Raw genomic sequence first — 23019 nt, 5'->3', positions numbered from 1 at the left:
GGACAACCCTCAGCAGGAAACGAAACGATAACTGCCCCTGTCCTCGTAATTTACAATGCTGTCGTAATTTCCATCTCTGTACCTTTGTATCTCGGTCTGAAAGTTCGGTATTATATCATCTTCCCACGAGGTCTTCACTTCTTCCTAGAAGGTTGTATTGGCTCCCCAAAAGATATTCATCAGTCACCAAGAGGCCTTCTAGTCTTTAAGTTCAAGATTATAGAAGGCGTAGTGTTCAAGTCAGTTGCTGTAAGCAAGCATGAATTTTACCGTCTCCAAGACCTGGCTTTTTTCACTGCACTTCTAAAGTATTGAATACAGCGCAAGATACAGTACATGCCGGCTGTACTGGAAATCCATTGCTCCAGCGAGTACCGTAATTTAGATTCACATTGAAATTTCTACCTGCACAAATTGAAATCGTTCTCGTTGCCCGAGGCAGCAAACATGACAAACTTTGGTTGGCCAAGGCCCACAGCTGGGAGAAAATGATCTGAAGACGGAAGGCACGCGGAAGAAAGAAAGATAAGCCAGAGCTTCTTGGTGCAGGAAGGATGGGCATCCTGATCGTGGGGGTGCGAGTGTGGGAAGGAAATCACGTTGTGCTCGAAGGACACTTCATCGTTTAGTTGGCTCAACATGAGAACAGACCAAACTAAGGCACGCCTTGGGTTCTCGGGGACATTGTATTCAAAACATTCGAGAAAAGGGCCCATGCCCTTCATCTTAGCCTGTTAACATTGAGTCCCAGAAATCTCATTGCCAAAACTCTTTAACAACTCGCGGCGTTAACTCACAATCATCACACCTTTTGGCGTACGGCGTTACGCACAGACTTCTCATTTCCGACAATTATTCCGCTTCGTCACGTCCAATGGCAGGCACCAAGAGATCAGCTCCGTCGAGGAGCTCTTCACCGGATGGCGGCTTCAATGGGAGGACGCGAATTGGCCATCACGTCGAAGTGAAGGTGCACGGCATCTCACACCAGCGTCAAGATCTGATCCAACTTGAACCACCAGAATTCCGCGCCTCATACAGAAAGAACGGCAAAAACACCGAGAGCCGTCATGACATAACGCCCTCAGTTCTTTCCGGACATGGAACGCCTCACCACCGCCCATACCATCCTCGAAAGACCACCCATCACCACAGTCACGAGCTTCTTTGAGGCACCGACGAGTATCATGGCCCAGTCTCCTGTCATAGCCTTCCTTGTAGCCTTCCTCCCAACTGAGCCCTTGCTGATAGTCCTACCAGCCGCTAGCAGTGCAATGGAAACCAGAACAAGACGGACAATGTGTTGAGGTGAACGGAGTGAACGAAGATGAAGGCATCACGACATCAGGAGTGGTGGTGAACTTGTTGATTGAAGGAGGAGAGAGAAGGAGGACGAAAGAAGGGAGGAGGCCTTCGATATAAGTACAAGTGTGAATCCATGTGAGGATCGATAAGATAAGATAGGATAAGAGATAGCCATCTCATTCATCATCGTTCAACACATTTTTCCGAGCGGACTTGGATGGGTCAACCAGATCGGAATGTATTGAAGATGTGGTTTCGGTGGGTTGGCTGTGAATCAAGACCGGCGTATCACTCTCTTCTGGCGTTTTTGTCGTTGCTGGTTCCTCTCCTTGGGTTATGACGGACACAAGCTTATTGGCGTCACGATCTTGAAGGAAGGAACTCTGAAGTCCATCCCGGTCATTGACCAGTTGCTCCACGAGCTGCTTTCTGGATTTCTCTTCTGCTATCGGCGCCGCGGGAACGTGAAGAAGTCGAGCAGTTGAAAAGCCGGCAAAGACAGCCAGTTTCTGGTACGAGTCTGCGTCCAGGTAGTATCTTGGGTAAGCGCGGTTCGGGTGGACGTAGCAGCTGTACCAGTATGTCCTGAGAGCCATAAATGGAACGGACTTCCTAGACCTCCCGGAACCATCGATATAGGAACGCTCCCTGGGTTTATAAGGCAACATATTGAGCATCACATTCCTCTCCGGCGTATCTGGGTGGGGAGGTGTAGGCTCAATCGGAAGAAATCTAGCCCTCTCCAACATCCCGCGGCGGGTATTCCCAAACATCCTTCTAGCGTCTCTGTTGCGGAAACTTGTCATTTTTGGAAAAAGTCATGTTAGTTCAGGTTATATGCCGCTGGCTAAGGGTAGGTAGAGTGCCAAATCGACGTCGTAAACACGAAGAAGACAAGCAGGAGCCAAGCTTACCCCCAATATTTCGACCTCGTTGTCCTGAGAAACACTCGGTGATAAACACTCGGTGATAAACACTCGGTGATAGCACGACTACCGGATGGTCGTAATACTTGTACCGGTCAGAGAGACCTTGCACCTTGCGGTCTGGTAGGTACATGGTACGTCCTGCGAGACTTTCAGGCTTCCGCTTAACAGGAATAACCTCAGTCGCGGGCTGTAGTTTCTTCTTCGAATTTGCCTCATAGGTCTCAAGCTCGAAATGATGGGCCGTCTCGGTCGACAGGTCGAGACTGTTGATCCAGGTCTCAACGCTTGTACAGGTATTCATTTTGTAGAGTCTCCAGTCAAGACGCGATTTTAAGCTGGTCAACAATTGGTCTTTGTCTAAACAAAAAGTAAAGGAATCACGTTGGCGAGAGGGAATCTGAGAGGAAGTAGATCGGGCAGCGATGGGTTTATGGGAGGTGAGCAACGTTCACTTATCAGCTGCGTGCATGCTGCAGAATCCGTTTTCTTCACTCCCCGCTCTTTGGCTGTTCCATATGCGGGGATTGACGAGTAGGCGGCCGTTGCGGCGGCCTGGCCCAAGCACACAGCCTCCCGAGCTGCGGATAGGCGCCGCCGGGGGCCGCCAATTGCGGTCGCACGGTACGTGACGATGGAAGGGCAGATTGGTTGGCAAAATGTCCGAGGCCAACTGGCAAGACTTCAAGACATCACGGATTGTCAGCGAGATTATTCCATCACATCGTAGATGCTCCAAATGTCCTGAGAAAAATCCATTTTCACCCTCTGTTATTCGAATGACTTGGTCTGATGTGTAGGTCCAGAGTCCAGACTATACCACTTGTCTCCATCCCTACAGCCTGTATCCTGCTTTGTCCACGCGGATGCTCAAGACATGCGGTTCATATCACTCCAGATCCCAAGAGCAACAAGGACTATAAATCCAACCACATACCCCGTCCAACAGACCAGATACCAGAGAAGGAAAGATACCAGTCCAAACAAGCTCTGAAAGCTCCGGAACACCCTTGCCGTCGTCTCAAGCACGGGGAGGATAATTCCAAGACCGTAGTACAAGACCTTTGCCAGCGCCCACAAGTAAATGACGAGAAAGCATGTCCAGAGGACAATGTAGAGGACGTAGAGGAGACGGCCCCATTTCATCATTATCTGCTGCTCTTGTGAATCTACCCCCATCTGGAAACCGCGACTGCTCAAACTGTGTTAGGAAGATCTTCGGCAATGATGTATGGAGGTGTCGAGATGGTGTTCTGGGTGCATACCTCGGATGATGCCATGGCGGCCACGTATTGTTGAAAGATGGTTCGGGATTGTTGCTTTGGCGAGCTCGAGCAGCGTTTTCCTCTTCCTGGGGTGCATGTGTCGGTTCAGGTGGTCTGGGAAGACCATGTTGCCGGCCATAGGTGCGGTTCTGATCGTCCATGCTGTGCGCGTTGTTGATCTTTGTAAATACTGGAGGAAGGAAAGAGGACTGCGGAGATGAGAAACGGAAACCAGGTCAGCTTAAGTATCCGGAAGGACCGAAGGAGTGGGTGCCGGTGACAGTGAATGGAAAGAACAAGGGCAGTGAATGGTCGCTCATACCATGAACTTCCAACACCTTCCCTCCAAATTTGTCAATGCGCTTCAAGGCAAGAGCGACAGACGAAGTTGGCACTAGTTGTTAACAGACGATGATCTTGGTATTTGTTCTTGTGACTGCTATGTGCAATTTCATGTCATCCGCCTCCTCCTCCTCCTCCTCCTCCTCCTCCATCTTCTTCAATCAACAAGTTCACCACCACTCCCGTGCCTCCTATCTACATCCACTCCATTCACTCCGACAAGTGGCTTGGTACCAATCAGACTGCGATTGATGCCCTTGAGATGATCTGGGACCTCACCATCACCATGACCACAACCACCACCACCACTCCTTTGCCTGATCCAGCCACTTGCGGGCTACTGAATCTACGACGTACAGGGCCCGACACTCAGCTTATGAGTGTTTGGTGTTTTCTTGTAATGAGTATACCACGACAGGCGTACACCTGTTAATCAGCTTTGTATGCTAGATTCAGCGATGTGGCACGTCTCATGCCCTACGGGAGGCGGAAGTAGACGTTAAAAATAACAACAACAACAACAACAACAACCTGTTAATCAGCTGTCGTAGTTGGCTGTATGTGCTTTTCTTGGCTGCCATGGCTCGCCAGCTGTGATTCGTACTGTCAAAGGATGGGTGAAGTGGTTAGCGCTGGTGCCTTCATCGTGCATGGTGTCAAGCCCAGACGTGGCGCGCTCATTTCTTACCTGGATGCTGGTCAAGCACAGCTGGGTGAGGCTACTGATCTTTGAGCCAGAGACCCCGGGCGGCCGGGGGGGACCTCGAGTTGGTGCATGTCCCCGAGACCCTCCTCTAGCTCAGCTACGGCCGTCGAGCCGGCGAGGGGACCCCAGGTTTTTGGGTGTCCCTGAGGCCCTTTCTCTAGCTCAGCTACGAGCCGCCGGGGGAATCTCGAGTTTTGGTATGGCCCCGAGGCCCTCCTCTAGCTCAGCTACGGCCGCCTGTTATACATGGAGCCTGTGGTGAACGACAAGTGAGAATAAGATGACTTGAAAGAAGACAGGACCATTGTGTGCATGTTAAGTACTGCTGTGATGGATGTGCAACCGAATGTTGGTGGCTTACAGGCTGTGACATCGCCAGGGGATTTTCAGAGGTGGTGTCGTAGGCGTTGGGGTGGCGGAGGCTACAGCCGGCGCATGGGACTGTTGACAGACGTGAGCTTCAACTGCAACTGTGCTGTTGTGGCTAAGCTGAGCTCATCAACCCAACGTACCTTGAGATTGCGAACCCAAGATGAGTGGGTGGTCGTGTGGAACTTTATTGGAACTTTGTTGTGTTGAGAAAAGTTCAGGGAGACGTGAGTGGTCAAGAGGTGTTCTTTTAACACGGCCGTTTGGTCGCTGCGCGTCTGTTGCGTGGCTGGTGCTCACGTGAGTGGGCAAAGAATGGCCATTTTGCCAGCTGCCAGCCACGACTACAGCCTCCCGCAACATCACACTACACGGGTACTCCCAGCAGGTCTTGTCTGCCAGCTGACCCTGATAGGCCTACTGTGGCTGGGGCAGCCAGCTGAGGCAGAAAGGCCGGCTTGCCGTGGCTACGTTCATGCCCTATGGTGGTCCAGGCCGAGTTCGGATGCCTGCCAGTGCCCGGGTTGTTCTAGACACTTCCAACTACGTCATTCGTCCGGTCAAAATGGTCAATATCGTTTGTCTTTGGCAGCCCGTGGTATCAGCATCCTTCGGATAAGGTCAGTCTAATCTTGGCCTCCCGAGAGATGTCGCGCAGGACCCTGTTGCCAGGCAACACTTCAAGATATCATCCGGAAGGTTGGACCTCAGCCAAAGTTAATGCGTTTGCTATCCCAACAGAGGTGTGAAATACCTTCAGATGACGTCCAATCTGGCAACAGACCACATTTACCTTCAAGCGCATCGAGTGGCATGAAAGTGTCTACCGTACTTCTGACCCCAAGTACTGGTGGGACACTCACCATTTTATCGCCATTCAAATGGTTTTGTGGCTAGGCGAGTCTGACAAATGCATTTAGTGCCCTTGAAAGATATAATACCGTGTTTATATGTCCGATATGTATTTTCGTTGTAATTTGCCCGATGACGGGGACTGTTGCGTGCCCTTTTGCCTTGTGACCCGCTTTTTCTTCGGATAGGGCTTTGGTGCGAGACCATCTGGTGACTCAACGATCGTAAGGAAAGCAAATCTGATATTGGCAATCCCGTCCGGTTTTGAATTCGTGGAATGGTCAAGGTGACAAGTTTGGATATATTTGTCTGGGTTGTGTTCAAAATGTTAAGTGTCCCTCAGGTATGACGGGTGTGAGCGTGAGGTGAGATCAAGTTGAAAACATGTAACCAGCGTTGGCAGGCAAGGAAAGAAGAGGACGCCGGTGTAGTTGAAGCTCATTCCATATGGATACCTAAAGATGGCAAGATTTGTAGAATTGCATGATTGAAGCAGGACTTGGGTGGTTGAGATTGAGTGCGATAAAATCGCGGCTGTCAACCTCTAGATCAAAAGCCCAATCCATCTGAATTGCATCATGGTATTTTTCTCCAGTCATACCCCCGCGTCGCTCCTTGATCACATCAAGATTCTGCTTCAGTCAGGCATCTCTTCACCTCAGGCCTTCTTTCAAACCAGTCTTTCCCCATAAACAGCGCATTGTCTCACCAGAATAAAAGGTTACAACTGCAGGCCTGAGATCGCTTGTGGGATTATGTGGCCCTTGATAGCCAAAAGGAATCATGGAGGAATATCATCATAAGCATTTAGGTCCTAGACAACGACAGTCACGTATCACAGGTCACAGGACGTTTGGACGAGGGCGAACACCGTGAGTGGATGCCCAGCCGGAAGGATTTCAATGAACATGTTTTCTTGTCTATCTATCTATATCCAAACCCATGCAATCATTGCAATGTATGTACAAACGGTGACAGAGATGGAACCCAAGTGGTGAGATCTCCAACATGCATTCCCCAAAAGACTGCCTTAGGGTCTCAACTGTTGCAGGCTTGAGAGTAGCAGAACCCTTTCCCTTCTTTTTTACATTGCTTGCCTGTCAGACAACGCTTGTTGTGAACCAGGATTTCCCGCTTCGGTGCACTTGCGAGCGGCCTCATCCTCTTCGCGGATCTTCCGTGAGATGTACTGGCGGTAGCAGTCGACACAATAACGATCGATGGCCGCACTTGACGACAACACGGTTTGCCGAGCTGGGCTTGGACCTGATGGTCAAGTACGAGGGCAGAGGGGACTATAGTAAGTCATTGTCCACACCAGGAAAGGAAATGAATTCATTACTGGTGTGGACAATGACTTTCCTGTTCCTCTTATGGGAGGGATGAAGCCGAAGCAGTTCGGTTGCCCATCCTTGCTGGGTAGAGGACCATGCAGTTTGACGGCTTTCTCGAGGGCAGTCGTCGCAAGTGGCAGTGGCCTTCTCACCGAGACTCCTCAGGCTTGAATGAGGAGGGATTGTTGGTAAATGAAGGGGGATTTACTTTTTGCTGGTACATGTTCATGCCGCGACCGCTGGGGCGGTGCTAGCCCTCGCGAGAAAGGCGCGACCGAGGTCGAAACGGAAAAGTACGGGTGAGTGGTGCCTGCCCGAGATCGCGCTTCGGGATACAGTAACTGGAGTGAACGTGGCAACGTCAGAACTTGCTCGCAGTCGCGTGGAAGTAGCAGGAAAAGCGAAGGCGGCAACTTACTAGGCTGGCCCACCTTGGTAGGATGTGGATGTGGGCGTCTGCCTTTCTTGTGGCGGCTGCCACTGTTGCAGGGCAGGCCGCGATGAAGTTACGGTAACTGGAAGCTATATCCATGACATCTGGTCAAGGGACCTGAAGCGGAAGTCAGAACTCAAGATCTTGTCACTCTGGTATCAAGAAAAACAGGCGACAGGTAGGTACCTACTTGTTTGAACCATGGCTCGGCGATCTCCTTGGAGACCCAGCGGGCCTTGCGAAGGTCGACAATGTCCATGAGCATGAACCTCAAGCGGCTTGGGAGGTCGGGAAGGTCCATGGTCTGCTGGATGCGGCCGAAGTAGACCTCCATCTGGCCAAGGAAAGGTGCCCAACAAACCTCTTCTTCTGGTCAGGGCTGGACGGCGGTGAGGACTGGAGGGCACACGACGGTCAGAACTGAATGCGGTGAGACCGCGAGAGGTGAGGAGGGATACATGAAGACGTACCTTCTGTCTTGGGATTGGCAGGATTATATGGCTCCGGATCACGGTAGTGACAAGCTCTGTCAGAAGAGATGAGCTTGTACGTCCGCTGATCCAGAGCCGTATGGCAGCTTGGTTGTGACTGGCACAACAATGGGCGGGATTCCCTCGGGCTGACGACGCCCGATATGCTTACTCTACCATTTTGTGTTTGGACTTTCGCCCCAACTGGGTCGCGGGTGCTCTGGTCTTGTTCAAGAGGCTGTCATGTTGTTGGAAAAGGTGGTGAGGTGGAAGATGAGGAAGGTGAGCAAAGGAAGGTCGCAGAAGATTTTGAATTTAAACATAAGAAAGTAAAAAAGAAGGCGGGGTAGAAAATCACATTTTGTGCGCAAAAAGAATCCGTATTGAAAGTTACGTGCAAAGCTTGATACCGCCCTAGATGCCCCCGGCAGAAACAGCAGGTCTTTGAAACTTTATATGACAAGGCGGCGCAAGAAGGGACGACCAATGGAAGGTATGGCAAACAAACGGACAACCTGCAGTTAGTCGATGACGTATGAGACTCTTGCCCACTCCAGACTCCCCTTCTCAAGTGAAAGTGCCTCAGCAACCTTGACCCCGCGGCCGGCGGCCCGCCCGACGATAGGTTCGTGCTCTATCCCATTCCCATACACGCCTCAGACAACCTGCTTGGTTCTCTCCAAGACCTCCTCCCAAGCAAGACCGACGTCCTCAGAAAAGCTTCTCCTTCGGAGCTCCCATAACCACATCTCTCACCAACCCCCAAGCACTCTTCGCAACCCACGCTACACCCTTCGCCGCCATCACCACCAGATACTTGACGACCTTGCCCAGATTTACCACAACATCCCACAGCCAAAGTCCAATAGCGTTGAAGACTTCATGCCAATCGACCCCCTGCAAGCCTTCAAAGAAGTGTTTGATGCCCTCAGAGATCCAAGAAAAGAACATCTTGAGAAGCCAGTAGACACCAGCTGCTCCGCAAGCAAAGATTGCAATGAAGATAAGACCGAGAACAGCCTGGGCACTCGGTGAGAGATCATGTTGAGATCCGCCTGATACGTGACGGAAGGGACTGGTGGGCCTGCGCTTTCTCTGAGAGTTTGCATCAGGATTCCAGAAGCTGTTGGATCTGTCTTCAAAGTAGCCATTGTAGCCGCTTTGTGTGTTTTGGACAGGTCGTGAGGCGGGGTATGGCTGTGACTGTACAGGTTGGCAGGAAGTTAGAGACCACAAATATCGCGCGCCCGGCTTAAAGCCGATAGCAAGTAATGATATAGACGATCACCGACAGTTGGGATTGTGCCATAGCCATAGCTCGGGACTCTCTCCGGTTGAGGTTGAGGCCGAGCGACAGGCTGCCTTGGCGGGGTAATCGTGACAGCAGGAGAGTGAACCGGCTCGCGGTAACCGCAATGTTCCACCACGATCTGATACGAAGCCTTCGTAAGAGCATATACTTTGTTGTTGTGACGCTCGTAGTTCCGCAGATGAGAGAACAGGATCTTCCGTTGTTCCTCGGTCTTGACATAGGAGTTCTTTCTCAGTGTCACGCCGTGGTCGAGCTTGAGTTGGATGTTGTTGTCGGGATGGGGAGGGGACGGATCAATGGGCAGGAAAGTTCCTCGGAGTTGGACTTTGCTGTATCGATGCTTTGCTTCGAGATCTTGACCGCCGAAGGAGGTCATCTGGATGCACAACTTGGTTAGCACTCAGATGTCCAACCACTTGAGAGTCCCGTGCACTCACCATCAGAATATCAACCTTCCCATCAGCACCCATCTTCTTCGACAGCACAAGGACCGGATGATTATGGCATTCATCCGCAAACCCAGTCGAAGAACTCAGCTCGTCTGCATGCGGCAACCACATTATGCGTCCCGCAAGCTTGGAGCCATTCTGTCCTGGTGTTGGTGGAGTGCTTCCCCGACGATTTCGGTGGGAATTACGTCTGGAAGATGGAGTTGTGGGCATGATTGCTTCGATTTCCCCCGTTCAAAAACGAGGATACTCATTTCACGGTAGAAGTGCAACTTTCCAACGTTGCAAGAAAGGGGAACACCATCAAGATAAACACCCCATCCCATTCCTCTCACAAGTTCACAGCCAGCAGCCCTGCCAGCCCAAAGCCCAAAAAGAGGGGTGGGGTAGTTTCAAACCTTTCCCCTTCTTAGGTACCAAGGCAGACTGGCATTCTCCGGGTTTCCGTTCGCTTTCATGTCTTGTTCCCGTTGGTTGGCAGTTGCATTATGTCTGCACTTTTTGGTTCTGTCCACATGTCTTGCACCTATCATCCATGACCTCTGTACCATTGAGGGCCTCCGACATGCGAATGGCTACCTTTTGACGCTTTTGTATGTACCAACGTGCCTGGCCGCTCCGATAGGCCACAAGGGGTCACTACCGGCCACCAGCGGGCCGTTCCAACCCACACAGCCACTGTCGCCTTGGACAAATTGGACCCTGTCTCACCTGTCATGCACATAACTGCTAACCCAGCACTTCAATGGTTTCAGTGGTCACCAAAACTCCAATGGGAAGCCATACCGACGCGACGGGAAGCTTACGGGAATGGTGACGGACGAAACAGCGGGTATGTTGGCTCGAGTGGTGGACCATCGTGGACCGTCGAAGAAATGCGGGGGTGGGCAGGCATGGCAGGGTGGGCGCAGAGCGCGGCTGTGACGAGGCAGCCGATGTGTGGAGATGTATTGGCGTGGACTGGACTCGTGGGACATGGACATGGATGGGAGCAGAGGTTGGGAATGTCGTCTTTCTTGCCGCTCCCCTTTCTGTTGCTGGGGATACGGCGGGGTTGTTTACCGGACGTGCTTTGATAAACAACAAAAGTCAGCGATGTCAGCGCTGGCTGCTGGGGATAATGGGGTCGTTACCTGAAGCGCTGGAGGCAGGGCGGCCTTTATGCAGTCAGGGGCAGTCATGACCACGGGAACAAAAGGACATGATGTCCGACCAAGACCGCGCTTAGCAGAGAGCTTCAACCCCCAAAATGCCGGCCATAGACCCAGCGGAGATATCAATCTTGCAGAATGACACCAAGCGCCGCACTTCGGTTGACATGTTTGGAGATCGAGGAACGGAGCGGATAACAAGTTGGACTGCGCGCATCATCTGCGTGGCAGCGACAACGCAGGCCTCCACTATTGACCTCAATTGCTTCGTCCTTGACCCCAAAACAGCGGAAATACAGCGCCTGCCCACTGTAACTGAAAGCACTTCTCCAATCTTAGCCCACTTCTTTTCACGGCAACGAACAAAAGAGCAAGGGCACAGGGCAAAGCACTAACAGAGACATCCCATTAGCGGCAACCAACTTTGAGTCTTCTACTCTTGTTACCATTACGTACTAAAGCATCTGAAACCCTGATTCCAACTGGTGAATGACGGTTAGCGAGCTTAATCTACACTTCACTCGGTATTTCCATAAAAAGGTTGATTGCGTGGATGACGATGTGTCGACTTCGTGGCCCGGCTGTGCAAGTGTTAGCGTCTCCCACCATAACCCCATCCGCATCGCCTCTCTCGCATCCGGGACTCATCTCAAGTTTCCAACATCCTGCATGCTTCCATCCCAGGGCATCTCTACAGGAAGCCATAAGGCTAAATACAGCAAAGATTAAAAGGCCAATATGGCACTCTACTCAACCACCATCTTTCTCGCCGCGGCAACGGCAAGAGACTTCAAGACACAGCCGATCTATACTTCAACAACACGCGCGCCATCACACAACATCACCATCGTCATCAACGGGCACCTCTGGCCTTGAACATTATTCGCATTTCCATTTCATCTATCTCCCATAGCACTCCGTCAGCACCCCATCCTCTCCGGCAACCCCTCCTTCCCCGTAACCCGATCCCGATAAGTCTTCTCCATAAACCCCATAAAAGCCTCCAAATCTCTGATATTGCTCGCCACCCCAAAACTGACCCTAATCCCTCCCGCAGTCGGCAGTCCCAGCACTCTTAACAGCTCCTCAAAGCTCATCTCCCCGTTATCCCTTCCCTCGCGCTTGTACCCCCTCCACATCCTCCACAGTTTTCCGACAGGTAACCGGGAAAACGACCCCCAGATATCCAGTCCGAATGCGGCCTCGCCCGCGCCCGGGTTACAGAAACAGCCTGTTCTTAGGGAGATCCTTGCGGCTGCCGATTCATGGGCGACAAGGCGTTCATCGACGTACGCGCCGTGGGCGTCGAGGAGGTTAAAGGCTACGCTGCCGCCGCGCATCTTGGTCGATGTTGGGCCGTAGATCTCGACCATTGGTTTGCCGTCGCTGTGGCGCAGGTTTTGGAGGCGAGAGAGGAAGTAACCCGTGAGACAGCGGACGCGGGTTTCGAGCATTTCCATGCCTCCTACTCCGTACCTCTCTGGCTCTGACTCTCCGTGATCACCGGAGCCCCGAGGGGAAGAAGTAGAGGGAAGATGGTTGTGTTTGGAATCTAACCATTCCAGTCCAACCGCCACGTCTGGAATACTGAGGAAGTTAACGGTCCCATCCTCAAAGGCTTCTTCTAGCCTGTCGCTCAGCTGATGCCACTTGACGCCGACAGTCACCGCCTTGACAGTACCTCCTGAGAACCAAGGTCTGCGAAGCTTGGCTAGGGCAGAACGCTTGACGATCAAGCTGCCGACGCCGGTGGGGTAGCCGAAGAGTTTGTACCACGATACAATGATGAACTCGGGCTTGATGTCCCCTGAGAGATTGAGGCGGGAGGTAGGGAGATAGGCGGCCGCGTCGAGGAGGACGTCGTAGCCTCGTGATTGAGCGAGGGGCACCCAATGAAGTGGATGACGGACGCCAGTGAAGTTGGATTGAGCTGGGTAGGCAAAGAGGCCGTTTCTGTGCTCGCTTTCCTGCTTCTTTGCTGCCGCTGGTTGTTGGTAGTGGCGTTTCTCTGATGTGGGGACTGAGATCGGCTGGTGGGAAGAGAACCGATTCAAACATCCCCTAACCGGCGCAGTCACCATCTCCTTACCAACCTTCACCACCTTCTTCACCTTTCCTTTTACTCCTGTGTGTTTGGGCAATTTGTTGACAACATCCTCCTCTCTAATCCTCATCTCTCCTCTCGGCTCCCTCGCCCCCGTTGTGTCAATCCCCACATAAGCAACCTTAACCCCCTTGCCCGACCTCTTCGCAAACTCCCTCAGGCCATTAACGCTATTATGGTTATCCGCACTCAATACCAGCCTTCCTCCGCGCTTATACTGGTACCCCTCGCCCACCAACCTCGCCGCACCCGAGGCATTCGGCGTGAAGACGACCGCGTATTCTGCTGGGTCGGCGTTGAAGTATTGCAGTATCCTCTTGCGGGTTTGCTCGACCGCGAGAGTGGCGGCTTCTGAGGTTGGGTTGACGGAGTGGGGGTTGCCGTAAAGGGTGGAGGCCAGGCGGGCTTCGTGAGCGGCGAGTTGTGGAGAAGAGCAGAGGCCGGAGCCCGTGTAGTCGAGATAGGTGTGTGATTGGGCGTCAAGGTAGGAGTAAGCTGTTGAGCGGAGGTGATCTAGGGGCGCGGTGGTGGCATACTCGGGGTAGAGTGTTGTGATAGAAGGGGTTGAGTGTGAGGACATTTTGATGTGAAGTATTATTGATGGCGTGACTGTGATGGCGGTGGTGGTGTAAGACGGGTGAAAGAAAGTGATGTAGGAAATAAAGCTTTGCCTTGTTCCTGCAGTGGGGTGGCTGGAGTCTGATATAGGACGGGAAGGATGAAGCGAAAAGTCCGACTCTGTGCCTGAAGGAATATGACAGATGAAGATTTTATGTGGCACGACTTATGTTGCCAGGAACGGGCCGAAGAGACGTTCCAGTCAAAGTCTTTACGAACAAAACACTAGAGATTGCCGTGGCTCCGGAATGTACCCAGTCTCAGGTAGTGTGTTGAAGAAGTCTCAGGCTCGTTGCTGACCACCCACCCACCAGGGTCAACACCAATGACTAGCAAGTGTGTTGCAGTGCCGCCGAGTCGCCGACGACCCGAAGAGATACTCGTGTAGTCCGTGTCTTCTATCATAAACGCCGCCCCCAGGTATGGATGTGCATGCCTTGCCGTTGATGCCGATTCAAGTATGCTGTCTGCCTCTCCGGTCTCGTCACTCCCGTGTCTGTGCCTCTCTGTTGCTATTATCCCTTCACACAATTGTCTTGGATCTGAGGTATGTTGGGAGTCCTGATGCTGGGCCAGCGTGGTAGTTGACGGAGGGCGTAACGGGTCGTGAGAGCCGCCGGTAACTGTGATGAGAACTAACGTGGGAAGGGTGACATTCGGATCAACAACGAGTGAGACAACGTGGATATGTCGTGGATGGCGGGCACTAGGCAATATGCAACTCCGCTCTGCCCCCACGATGCGTGCAATGCATGTAAAGCTGGCAGTTGGGTAGTAAAAGAAGGATTTTCCGGGCGACTAAACGGCAAGGAGATGCTTTGAGCCGGCTGTGATGTTCTTGGTGGGCCATGGTTAGTATTTTTGACAACGAACAGGCAATATCTGCAAGCATGTCAGCGGTTTTCTGGTGGCTTGGGAACGCCCTGAATCCCCAATTCCCAGATCATTGAACCCGGTCATTCTTCTCGAGCCTCCTTGACAGTGACAGTTTTTTGAGGCTTGTCGTTTCCTTTCACGAACCTTTCCTTCCTTCCCCCTTCTTTCTCTTGCCGTTCCAGCTCTTATCACAGTATCACAACCCTCACACTGGCTTATAGGTTGCTCTTCTCAGCCCAAAGACCAAGACGTCCCATTCTCGGGAATTACTGTTCGCACCAAGGTACCAAAGTGGCTTGTAAGTCGCTTATACATAGGGCATAGTGTGAAGTGTGGTTTGGTCGATCATCCAACCTTGTTTCTGCCTGGGAGGGTTAGCATTGAAGATTTGAGCCGTCCGGTATGCATCATTGGGGGCCGGAACCATTCCAAGACGGGAATAGCGTCACCTGGCCACGAGGAAATGCCAAGGGCATGTACAGACATTGATTGACAAGAACATGGCCAACCAGCCGCCAATATTCTCGTGATGGGGTTCACTAGACATCACCCAGAAGTTCAGCAGTAAAGGCCCAGCTGAGCCCTATCATGATCATCTTTATCACGGGCCGTGATCGCTTGCGAGGAAGAAAGGTATTCTGGAGGGTTGCAAATGCGTGTACAGTTACATGCAGAAGGGCTGAACGGGGACCTGAACAGGGCTTGTACCTTGCTGCTGCAACGCTGACGTTGTGGCGGCTCTCGAAGGCCACTTTTAGTAACTTCAATGGTGCGCCATCGTATGAGGGTGCTCACTCCCTTTGACATGTTTCCGTACTTCTTTACCTAACGGTATTATTGCTTTCCGCATTGTTGTCGTCGTCGTCCCCGTGCTCAGCGGTTGTAGAATCGTCAAAGGAATGAGAAAGACCCAAGTTTCCAAGGCACCGGTAATGGAGGATCGCACGATGTTTGTTCTCTTGGCTTTCCGTTGCGAGATGATCTTCATCTTATCGTGTTCGCAACTCCGGCTGCTCTCTTGACGATCGGTTTCGATTGAACTCGGACTGCGTTCCGTTGAGACAGTGTGCCGAAAAGTTTTACCAACGGCGTGGCTTTTCCTTTCTTCTTTGCTCGTCTCTTTCTTCTTTTGGCTGTCAGTCCATCAATGATTTGCCCAGTGCCAGGTGAGCCAAGCCGTAGACAATCGGACTTTGTATGCAAGCCACCCTTGGAACATGTGATCGGAGTATTTACCTAAACAACGAGGTGACGAAATATCGCCCTTGCAAAGCTGCATCTGCGTCAAAACAAATTCGTGTCGCGGGCACCTAGATCGTGGAAAGGTTTGGAGTTCTAGTCGCCGAACAATGATTTCTGCCTTGTCGTCCATCCCCATGTCTGTATCACTTCGAAACACTCGGGAGTTATGTCCCAATATTAGGGTAAACTTCACGATATTCAACGCCACGGGAATGTGTTTGCTCAGTAACGACCACAGATGTGCAGTGTCATTGATAGCTGCCTGTTGTGCAACGCCACACAAATTTTGAGCAGAACAATCCCTTGGTCCGATAGTTATCCCGACAGCCTGGTGGGCAAAAAACCTGGCCTCCGCAACCGTGCAGAAAGGGGGCTCCATAACGTCCTGTATGATTACGGCGTAGAACGCCATAGAGCGAGCCGACGGAAACGTGAAAGGTTTCTGGTCGCCGACCTCGTCAAAGGCGTGCACGTTTGCTGCGCCGCGCTGCTCCGCGACATGTTGATACTACCGGGAGCGGTCCGGTTTCTCGGGAATCCGGGGCGGCGTTGCGGCGGTGGCGGTTGAGGACGGAGCGTGTCGGTCGTCAGTCAATGATGCAACGGCGAGTCCCAACTTGTCTTTCAAGATGCCATTTGGATGTTCGCTTAAAGTCCACGTTGAAACGTTCTCCGAATTCGACCATGGTGTCCGCGCACCGTTGCAATACTCCGAGACCGTAACCGCCCGCTACCACCAAAGCGCACAGAGCGTCGTCGACTCTGGGAATAGCTACCTCTGGCAAAAAGGCAGCGAAAAGGTCGCCTCCATGAGCATAATACCTTAAGTCCATCGGGTCAACATCCCGAGCCCTCCATCTCCGTTGCAGGCAGCCCTCTCTTCGTTGTCCAATGTCAAGAGTGGATAGCCGAAGAATGCCTCTCAGCTTGCACAAGACCCAACGGGAGAACCTAATGACGCGCATGGCGCTCGTCCGTCTCACGCACTGCGACCGGCGGCCTTTGGTTCCAAACTTCGCACAGCCCTGCGATTGGACGTCTAAGAACCCTCCAAGATCCCCAACGGGGGTAAGCGAAGCCTTCAGGCATCGTGAATCCCATTCCACCATGTGAATTGATAGCGCTGACAGTTGGATAGATTTCCAAGAACTATATGTTCGCATGTGCAACCGCGCCGCGTGTGGTCAACTGGCTGCAACCTCACTCGGCGCTTGCGCCGCTGCGCGGCTGACGTGCATTGGGGAGGGATGTAACGGGTATAGTGCTTAAAAGATATCACCGTAGAGCGCCTGTATACCTTCTGTGCACCATCTTTATTTGGATTCCACGTTCCATTCCGGGTGATCTTCAAGCGTGAAGTGCGATTGATTCGGCTTGGGCAACCGGTTAGCGAGCTTCGCCGCCGGTGAGCACGCTATCTTCCGCCCTAGCGCCGCACAAGAGACATTTAGCACATGACGAGAGACGACATTGGAGTTGTTGGCGGTCGATGTGCTTGAGTTGGGCACATATTGTGATCGTGTCCGCAAGAGGCTGTTATGCCGAGTCCGGTTTCTCAGCAAGAAACCAATAGCTCGACGATGCTGCGATCTCTTTTTGCCGCCGGAGGATCCCCCCTCTTCTCCTCAGGATAGCCACATCGCTGCGGTGTGAGGCAGCAGCAGTTGTTGCATTTGGGGGTTGAAGAATTGTCGGTACCAGGAAACAGAGAGCCCAAAGCGGTTATTCCCGTCGGGACCGATCGGTATGAGCAATGGACAGCAAACAGGTCAAGGAATTTGGTCTTCAGCTCGTGATACTGTAGCAAAGAAGGTCAGCGACAGATCCATTGGTCAAACAAGCGAGCTGGTCCATGATAGCTGACAGACTTCCCCTCATCCCCCATTCCCCCGGCTGTTTTGGACCACGAATCTGCCTTTCTTCTGTCGACCCCTATTCATCCCACTCCCATTCACCGGCATCACGAATCCCAGAGCCCGGAATCGGTATTGAACAACCTGGTGGCTCCGGGAATGACCTGACGGGGCGTCCAAGGTTCGTGACAGGCGTGGAGGAGGAGGCAAACATTGACGGACGAACACACACACACGTTGTCAACAATGCTTAGCTAAAAATATAAGGTTTAGGCTTGTTTGCTTCCATGTCTTTTTCCGGACCTATTCCCCAAAAAGAGCCCTTGAATGGCAATCTGCAACGTGGAACGCAGAACGTGGCTTGGTCTTTTCGTGTCGTCGATGGCAACGGACTTGCAGTCTTAACGGTGTGCAAAAGACATGATCTGAGACGAAGGTGGCTCAAATGATGGGGAGACATGCTTGATTCGTGTCTTGTTCGGTTAAAGACGGGAGGAAAATGTTTTCCAGAACCCAGGCCTGGCAGCTAAAACACAACTGAGATTGTCAATTGGGTGTAGGATTGCAACTTCCGTAGGTCTCACATCTCTGACAAGGTGGAAAAGAAGAGGTGAAGAAGGTGCAAAAAAGGGAATGAAGCGAAAACGAAACGCCTCCTCACAAAGCCCCGGACCGCAGTCCGCATCAACCCCAGTGTTTCCGACGCGCCGGTGCTCGGAGATTCGTGGTCCATCGGCCCCGGGAACGGCGCGGGGGCTCGTAAATTGTTACCGTTCAAATGTTCCAGCGGTTGCACTAACAATTTCGCTCCCAAAAGCTGCAAAGAGTGCAGTGACATCATCGCATCCCCACCGGCCCTCTCGGAACATCTAACATCATCATGACCAAAACACCACACATGGAGCAATTTGGACCAGCAGCAACTCCGCAGGACAAAACACATGATAGATGTTGGAAACGGAGTAGATTGGCTTCACAATGACGAAGTGTTGACAGCCAGGTTTTATTTTTTTTTTAGTTTTTTTTTGGAGTTCCTTTGTACGATAGAGGTAGCTTTGGGCAGCGTTTATAAACAATGCCGTTTCCTGCTGTGTCAATTGAATTTCCCTATTCTTCAGCCAAGACATGCTTCGTTAACATCACCATCTTCACCATCACCACCATCACCGATTGAAACATCACCATTACAGCACCACAGTAAACACCACGCCCTACCTACCACCAACTGACACACCCCGAAAGAATTCACAATGTTCGCAATCCTCCGTGGCCACCCCAACAAAGACCTCGCCGACCTCGGCGAGCAACACATGCAACACGACTTACAGCCCGAAGACCGCGCCCGTCTGCGCAAGGCCGCCAGCAAAGTGTCCACGCACGCCACGCTCGGCTCTCTCCTCGGTCTAGGTCTGGGCCTCGCCATGGCCTGGCGTATCCGCCAGAATCGCCAGTCGTTGTTCAACGTTTTCCGCATGGTGTCCAAGCCGACCGAGGTGGTGTTTGCTAATGGTCGAAGGGGTATGTTCTTTTTCCCCCTTTTCGTCCCTTTTCTTTTCTTCTTTTTTTTTTTTTTTTTTTTTTTTTTTTCTATTGCTCTCTGCGCTCGATACTGACAGATACAAAAAAAATAGAACCAGTCCCAGACCTAGAACCCCTCCTCCGCCCTACCCGCTGGGGTGACATCGCCACATACACAGCTTTCGCACTCGGCGGGTCGATGCTCGGCGGCGAGATGGGTCTCTTGACCGGCTCGGCGTCCGCCACGAGGACCATCACCCGCGACCCTGATTCCCGGCAGCGCATCGAGGACGCCTTCCGCTTGTTCCAGATCGACGTGCTCAAGCGCCAGGTGAACATGTTGGAGCGCGAGGGCAGGGACAGGGGATCGAATTCGGCGAGGAGGGCGGAGAGCGAGGCTAGCAGCACCTCCAGCTGGGATAGGCTGAAGGAGCAGGCGGGTGGCATGGTTAGCAGTTTGAAGCCTTCTTCTGATAACTTCTAAGTGGGTTATGTTCCGGAATTTTGCATTGATGGAGTTTGGGTTTCTTTTACCTCTAGGTTCTTACATCCTTGGATTCATGATCATAGTGGCCTTTTGCAACAGTTACGATAATGAACATGATTGATGACATGAATGCGTCGTGGGCTCGTGGCTTCGATCTGTACTAACCGCGGATGATTTGTTGGTCAATGTCTCCTAAGCACTTGTTCACCGAGGATGGGGGACCGTCGTAGGAAGACGACATCTTAAGGCTGCGTCCTCGCGTCTGTGAAAAGTGGTGTCTAGAACAAATCATCAGACGAGAAAATGCATAAGATGGCCCTTATGAAGGTCGAACCTAGAAGCTCCCCTCCAAAGAGGTGTTTCGCCGCTCACATCGGAACCACTGAGCTAAATGGGTTGCTCATAACCTCGTTGTTGCAAGGAAGACTTAGACTTGGTGCTTATATACTCCACCACACATGAACACACAAGATCCAAGCATGCACCAACAAGCACACAAGATCAAGCATGACAGAAAGGTCCGTGTAAGACTTGGAGAAACCCAAAGGCAACTTTCAATTTGGGTATGTACTACTTTTTGGTATCATCCCAAACCACACCGGCTAGCATCCATCAAGGCATTGAATAATCTATCGAGCCTGGTCACAGATCTGACTCGAAGCATAGCCGGCAACTAAAACCACCCGGAACACCGTGAACCAACCTGCTAGTATACGTCCAAGCATCGGCAAAGCCGACACGCCATGGAACCAGTCTCAATGGCCGGAAACCACTATAAACACGAACGAAACCAAGCAGTGTACTCATCAAATCATTCCATTTTTGCTACCCTTTGGCCTCCACATTTAGAGAGAGCCGGAAGCGTTGAAGTCCTTGAGGGCCTCCTCAACGCGGGCCTTCATGGTCTTCTCACCCTCGCGAACCCAGACGCGGGGGTCGTACTTCTTCTTGTTGGGCTTGTTGGCACCCTCGGGGTTGCCGACCTGGGTCTTGAGGTAGTCGATGTTGTTGACGACGTAGTCACGGACACCGGTCAGGTAGCCCCACTGGAGATCAGTGTCGACGTTGACCTTGACGACACCGTGGGAGATAGCCTCACGGTACTCCTCCTTGGAGGAGCCGGAACCGCCGTGGAAGACGAAGAAAACGGGCTTCTTGTCCTCACCGCCAAGCTTCTCGGAAACGTAAGCCTGGTGCTTGCCAAGGAGCTCGGGGTGGAGCTTGACGTTGCCAGGGGCATAGACACCGTGGACGTTACTGTCATCTTGTTAGTCATGGTGCATCGAGAACAAAGGCTAGGATGCGGTCTTACCCGAAGCCAGCGGCAATGGAGAAGTAGGGGGAGATGGGGCGGAAAGCCTGCTCGATCTGCCAGATATCCTCGGGCTGAGTGTAGAGAGAAGCGTTGTCAACGCCGGAGTTGTCAACACCGTCCTCCTCGCCACCCTGTTTGCAAGCGTTAGCTTTCTGTATAGGTATGCATTCGAGCATGCACATGTGGGTAATGACGTACGGTGATACCGATCTCCATCTCGAGCCACTGCTTCATGGGCGCCATGCGCTTGAGGTACCTGACGCAGGTCTCGATGTTCTCCTCGACGCTCTCCTCTGTAATAGCAAGTCAGTAAGCCGGCGCATTGGTGGTAACGGTCGCATTCATTTGGTTCAAGCTTACCAGAGAGATCGATCATGTGAGAAGAGAAGAGGGGAACGCCGTTGGCCTTGAAGAACTTCTCATCCTCATCGAGCATGCCGTCGAGCCAAGGAAGGAGCTTCTTGGCGCAGTGATCGGTGTGGACTAAAAGCATGTTAGCCTTTCCGCGCGCGAGCTGAAGCGACAGTGACAAGCTACTTACGAACGACGGGGACGCCGTAGATGGGGGCAATGGAGCGAATGTAGTGGGCAGCGGCGATGGCACCGGCAACAGAGGCCTCACGCTTCTCAGCAGAGTCCTTGATACCCTTGCCGGCGAAGTAGGCAGCACCACCCTGGGAAGTCTGGAGGATGATGGGAGCCTTCTGGTCACGAGCAGCCTCGAGGGCAGCGACGGCAGTAGAGGAAGAAGTGACGTTGCAGGCGGGAATGGCATAACCATTGGCGCGAGCGTGCTGGAAAAGCTTCAGGACGTCGTCGCCTAGAGGTTAAGAAGAATGTCAGATTTTGTTCATGTTCCGGTATCGGGCAGCGTATTTGCTTGGCCAAATCGTACCGTAGAGGACGCCAGCGGGAAGGTTGAGTTCCTGTTGAGGGTATCACCGTTAGATCACTTGAGCTTCGAGGCTATCCATTGTCAGGTTGAGGAAGGGGGAAACTTACATCGAAGACACCCATTTTGACTGTTGTTTCTTGTTGATCTGAAGATTAAGTTGCGTGACGCGGGGTAACTGGTGATGTAGAAAGGTGGAATAAGTACGAGAGCGCTTTCTAGGAATAGCAGTTGAGGGTATCACAAACGAAGTATGAAGAGAAGAAAAGAGGAAGACGGGACAGACTGGAAGCACTTACGGGTTTGCAGACTGCGGGAATTTGTATGACGGAGGGTTGATGTCCTGCTCAGGAGATTTGCGAAGAAGGGAGAAGAGAGAAACTGCAACAGGGACAGTCACACCCAACAATCAGTGGTTCAAGGACGAGGAAGGAGTGGAGGGATCGCAGGTCAGTCAGCGGGGCTGCCGAGCATAGCACCGACGCTCAAGCCGCGTTCTCATTGGCCAGGACACCCAAACAGAGCAAGAGCTGCGTCGTGCCCCTCACTAGTGGTCCAAGGTGGGGGTTTGACGACGGGCATTGAGCAGGGGAGCTGTCTCCAAAATGACAGGCCACTTGCAGCAACCGCAGCCCAGCTCGCCCAGACCCTCAAAAGAGTGGAAAGCGCCAAGCGGCCGTCTTCCCGACGCTTCCTTGTCAGTGTCGCGTCACTCCTGTCGGCTCTGTTGGCCTGCTGAGCGTGGTTCTTGTGTGTCTTGCCATCCGCAACCAGGTGGCTCCACTGCTACGGGACCGTCACATTCGTCTTGGCCATCGTCAACATGGGAGAAGAATTGGAGACTCTCAAATACTGTGTCGTCATACCGTGTTTTTGACATTGAATATTATCAAAAGTTGCTCGCTGTCTGGGTGTGCCGGCATGTTTGGAGGTTCAACTTTATCCAAACAACTAAATTCCAATACCGCCAGTCCAACAGTTCACAACCCCTTTCCATTCTTCCAACGGCTATTCCATATTCATCTCGTCAGTTCCAGAACTGAGGAGACCATATGCCGATGCAACCCCCGTACGGATGGTTGGACAACAAACAACCCTTGCCCTCGGGTCTCGTGGACGTCGAATGTGTCAAGACTTCCCCGAATTTGTCGTGGTTGGAGAACATGAAATGGAAAAGATCGGAATCTGGGGTACTGGATC

The 23019-nt window shown here is 52.3% G+C and overlaps 6 protein-coding genes across 6 annotated transcripts; 1 reads left to right on the top strand and 5 right to left on the bottom strand.

The window, feature by feature from the left end:
* Positions 1–615: 615 nt before the first annotated feature.
* Positions 616–2716, bottom strand: SMAC4_08217 (uncharacterized protein). Its single transcript, XM_066090766.1, has 2 exons — positions 2220–2716; positions 616–2103 (listed from the first exon to the last, which is right to left on the bottom strand). The coding sequence occupies exons 1-2, from the start codon at positions 2533–2535 to the stop codon at positions 1982–1984; spliced, it is 438 nt and encodes a 145-aa protein (XP_065946308.1). The 5' UTR covers positions 2536–2716; the 3' UTR covers positions 616–1981.
* A 385-nt stretch (positions 2717–3101) lies between these two features.
* Positions 3102–3380, bottom strand: SMAC4_13345 (uncharacterized protein; the record flags this gene model as incomplete). Its single annotated transcript, XM_066091382.1, has 1 exon — positions 3102–3380. The coding sequence occupies one exon, from the start codon at positions 3378–3380 to the stop codon at positions 3102–3104; it is 279 nt and encodes a 92-aa protein (XP_065946307.1).
* Positions 3381–8368: 4988 nt separating this feature from the next.
* On the bottom strand, positions 8369–10038 carry SMAC4_08216 (uncharacterized protein). Its single transcript, XM_003347185.2, has 3 exons — positions 9752–10038; positions 9295–9690; positions 8369–9205 (listed from the first exon to the last, which is right to left on the bottom strand). Exons 1-3 carry the CDS (start codon positions 9974–9976, stop codon positions 8714–8716), a joined length of 1113 nt encoding a protein of 370 aa, XP_003347233.1. The 5' UTR covers positions 9977–10038; the 3' UTR covers positions 8369–8713.
* Positions 10039–11579: 1541 nt separating this feature from the next.
* On the bottom strand, positions 11580–13598 carry SMAC4_08215 (uncharacterized protein; the record flags this gene model as incomplete). Its single annotated transcript, XM_003347184.2, has 1 exon — positions 11580–13598. The coding sequence occupies one exon, from the start codon at positions 13596–13598 to the stop codon at positions 11835–11837; it is 1764 nt and encodes a 587-aa protein (XP_003347232.1). The 3' UTR covers positions 11580–11834.
* Positions 13599–15813: 2215 nt separating this feature from the next.
* On the top strand, positions 15814–19870 carry SMAC4_08214 (uncharacterized protein). The gene is made up of 2 exons (XM_003347183.2): positions 15814–19125; positions 19239–19870. The coding sequence occupies exons 1-2, from the start codon at positions 18858–18860 to the stop codon at positions 19607–19609; spliced, it is 639 nt and encodes a 212-aa protein (XP_003347231.2). The 5' UTR covers positions 15814–18857; the 3' UTR covers positions 19610–19870.
* Positions 19871–19977: 107 nt separating this feature from the next.
* On the bottom strand, positions 19978–22145 carry SMAC4_08213 (uncharacterized protein). The gene is made up of 8 exons (XM_003347182.2): positions 22119–22145; positions 21930–21997; positions 21823–21853; positions 21469–21747; positions 21288–21410; positions 21126–21220; positions 20925–21058; positions 19978–20869 (listed from the first exon to the last, which is right to left on the bottom strand). Exons 2-8 carry the CDS (start codon positions 21942–21944, stop codon positions 20458–20460), a joined length of 1089 nt encoding a protein of 362 aa, XP_003347230.1. The 5' UTR covers positions 21945–21997; positions 22119–22145; the 3' UTR covers positions 19978–20457.
* Positions 22146–23019: the final 874 nt, after the last annotated feature.

The sequence above is a fragment of the Sordaria macrospora genome, chromosome 2 (assembly GCF_033870435.1).
Source record: "Sordaria macrospora chromosome 2, complete sequence".
Lineage (NCBI taxonomy): Eukaryota > Fungi > Ascomycota > Sordariomycetes > Sordariales > Sordariaceae > Sordaria > Sordaria macrospora.
This window is presented reverse-complemented; position numbering and strand designations above follow the sequence as displayed.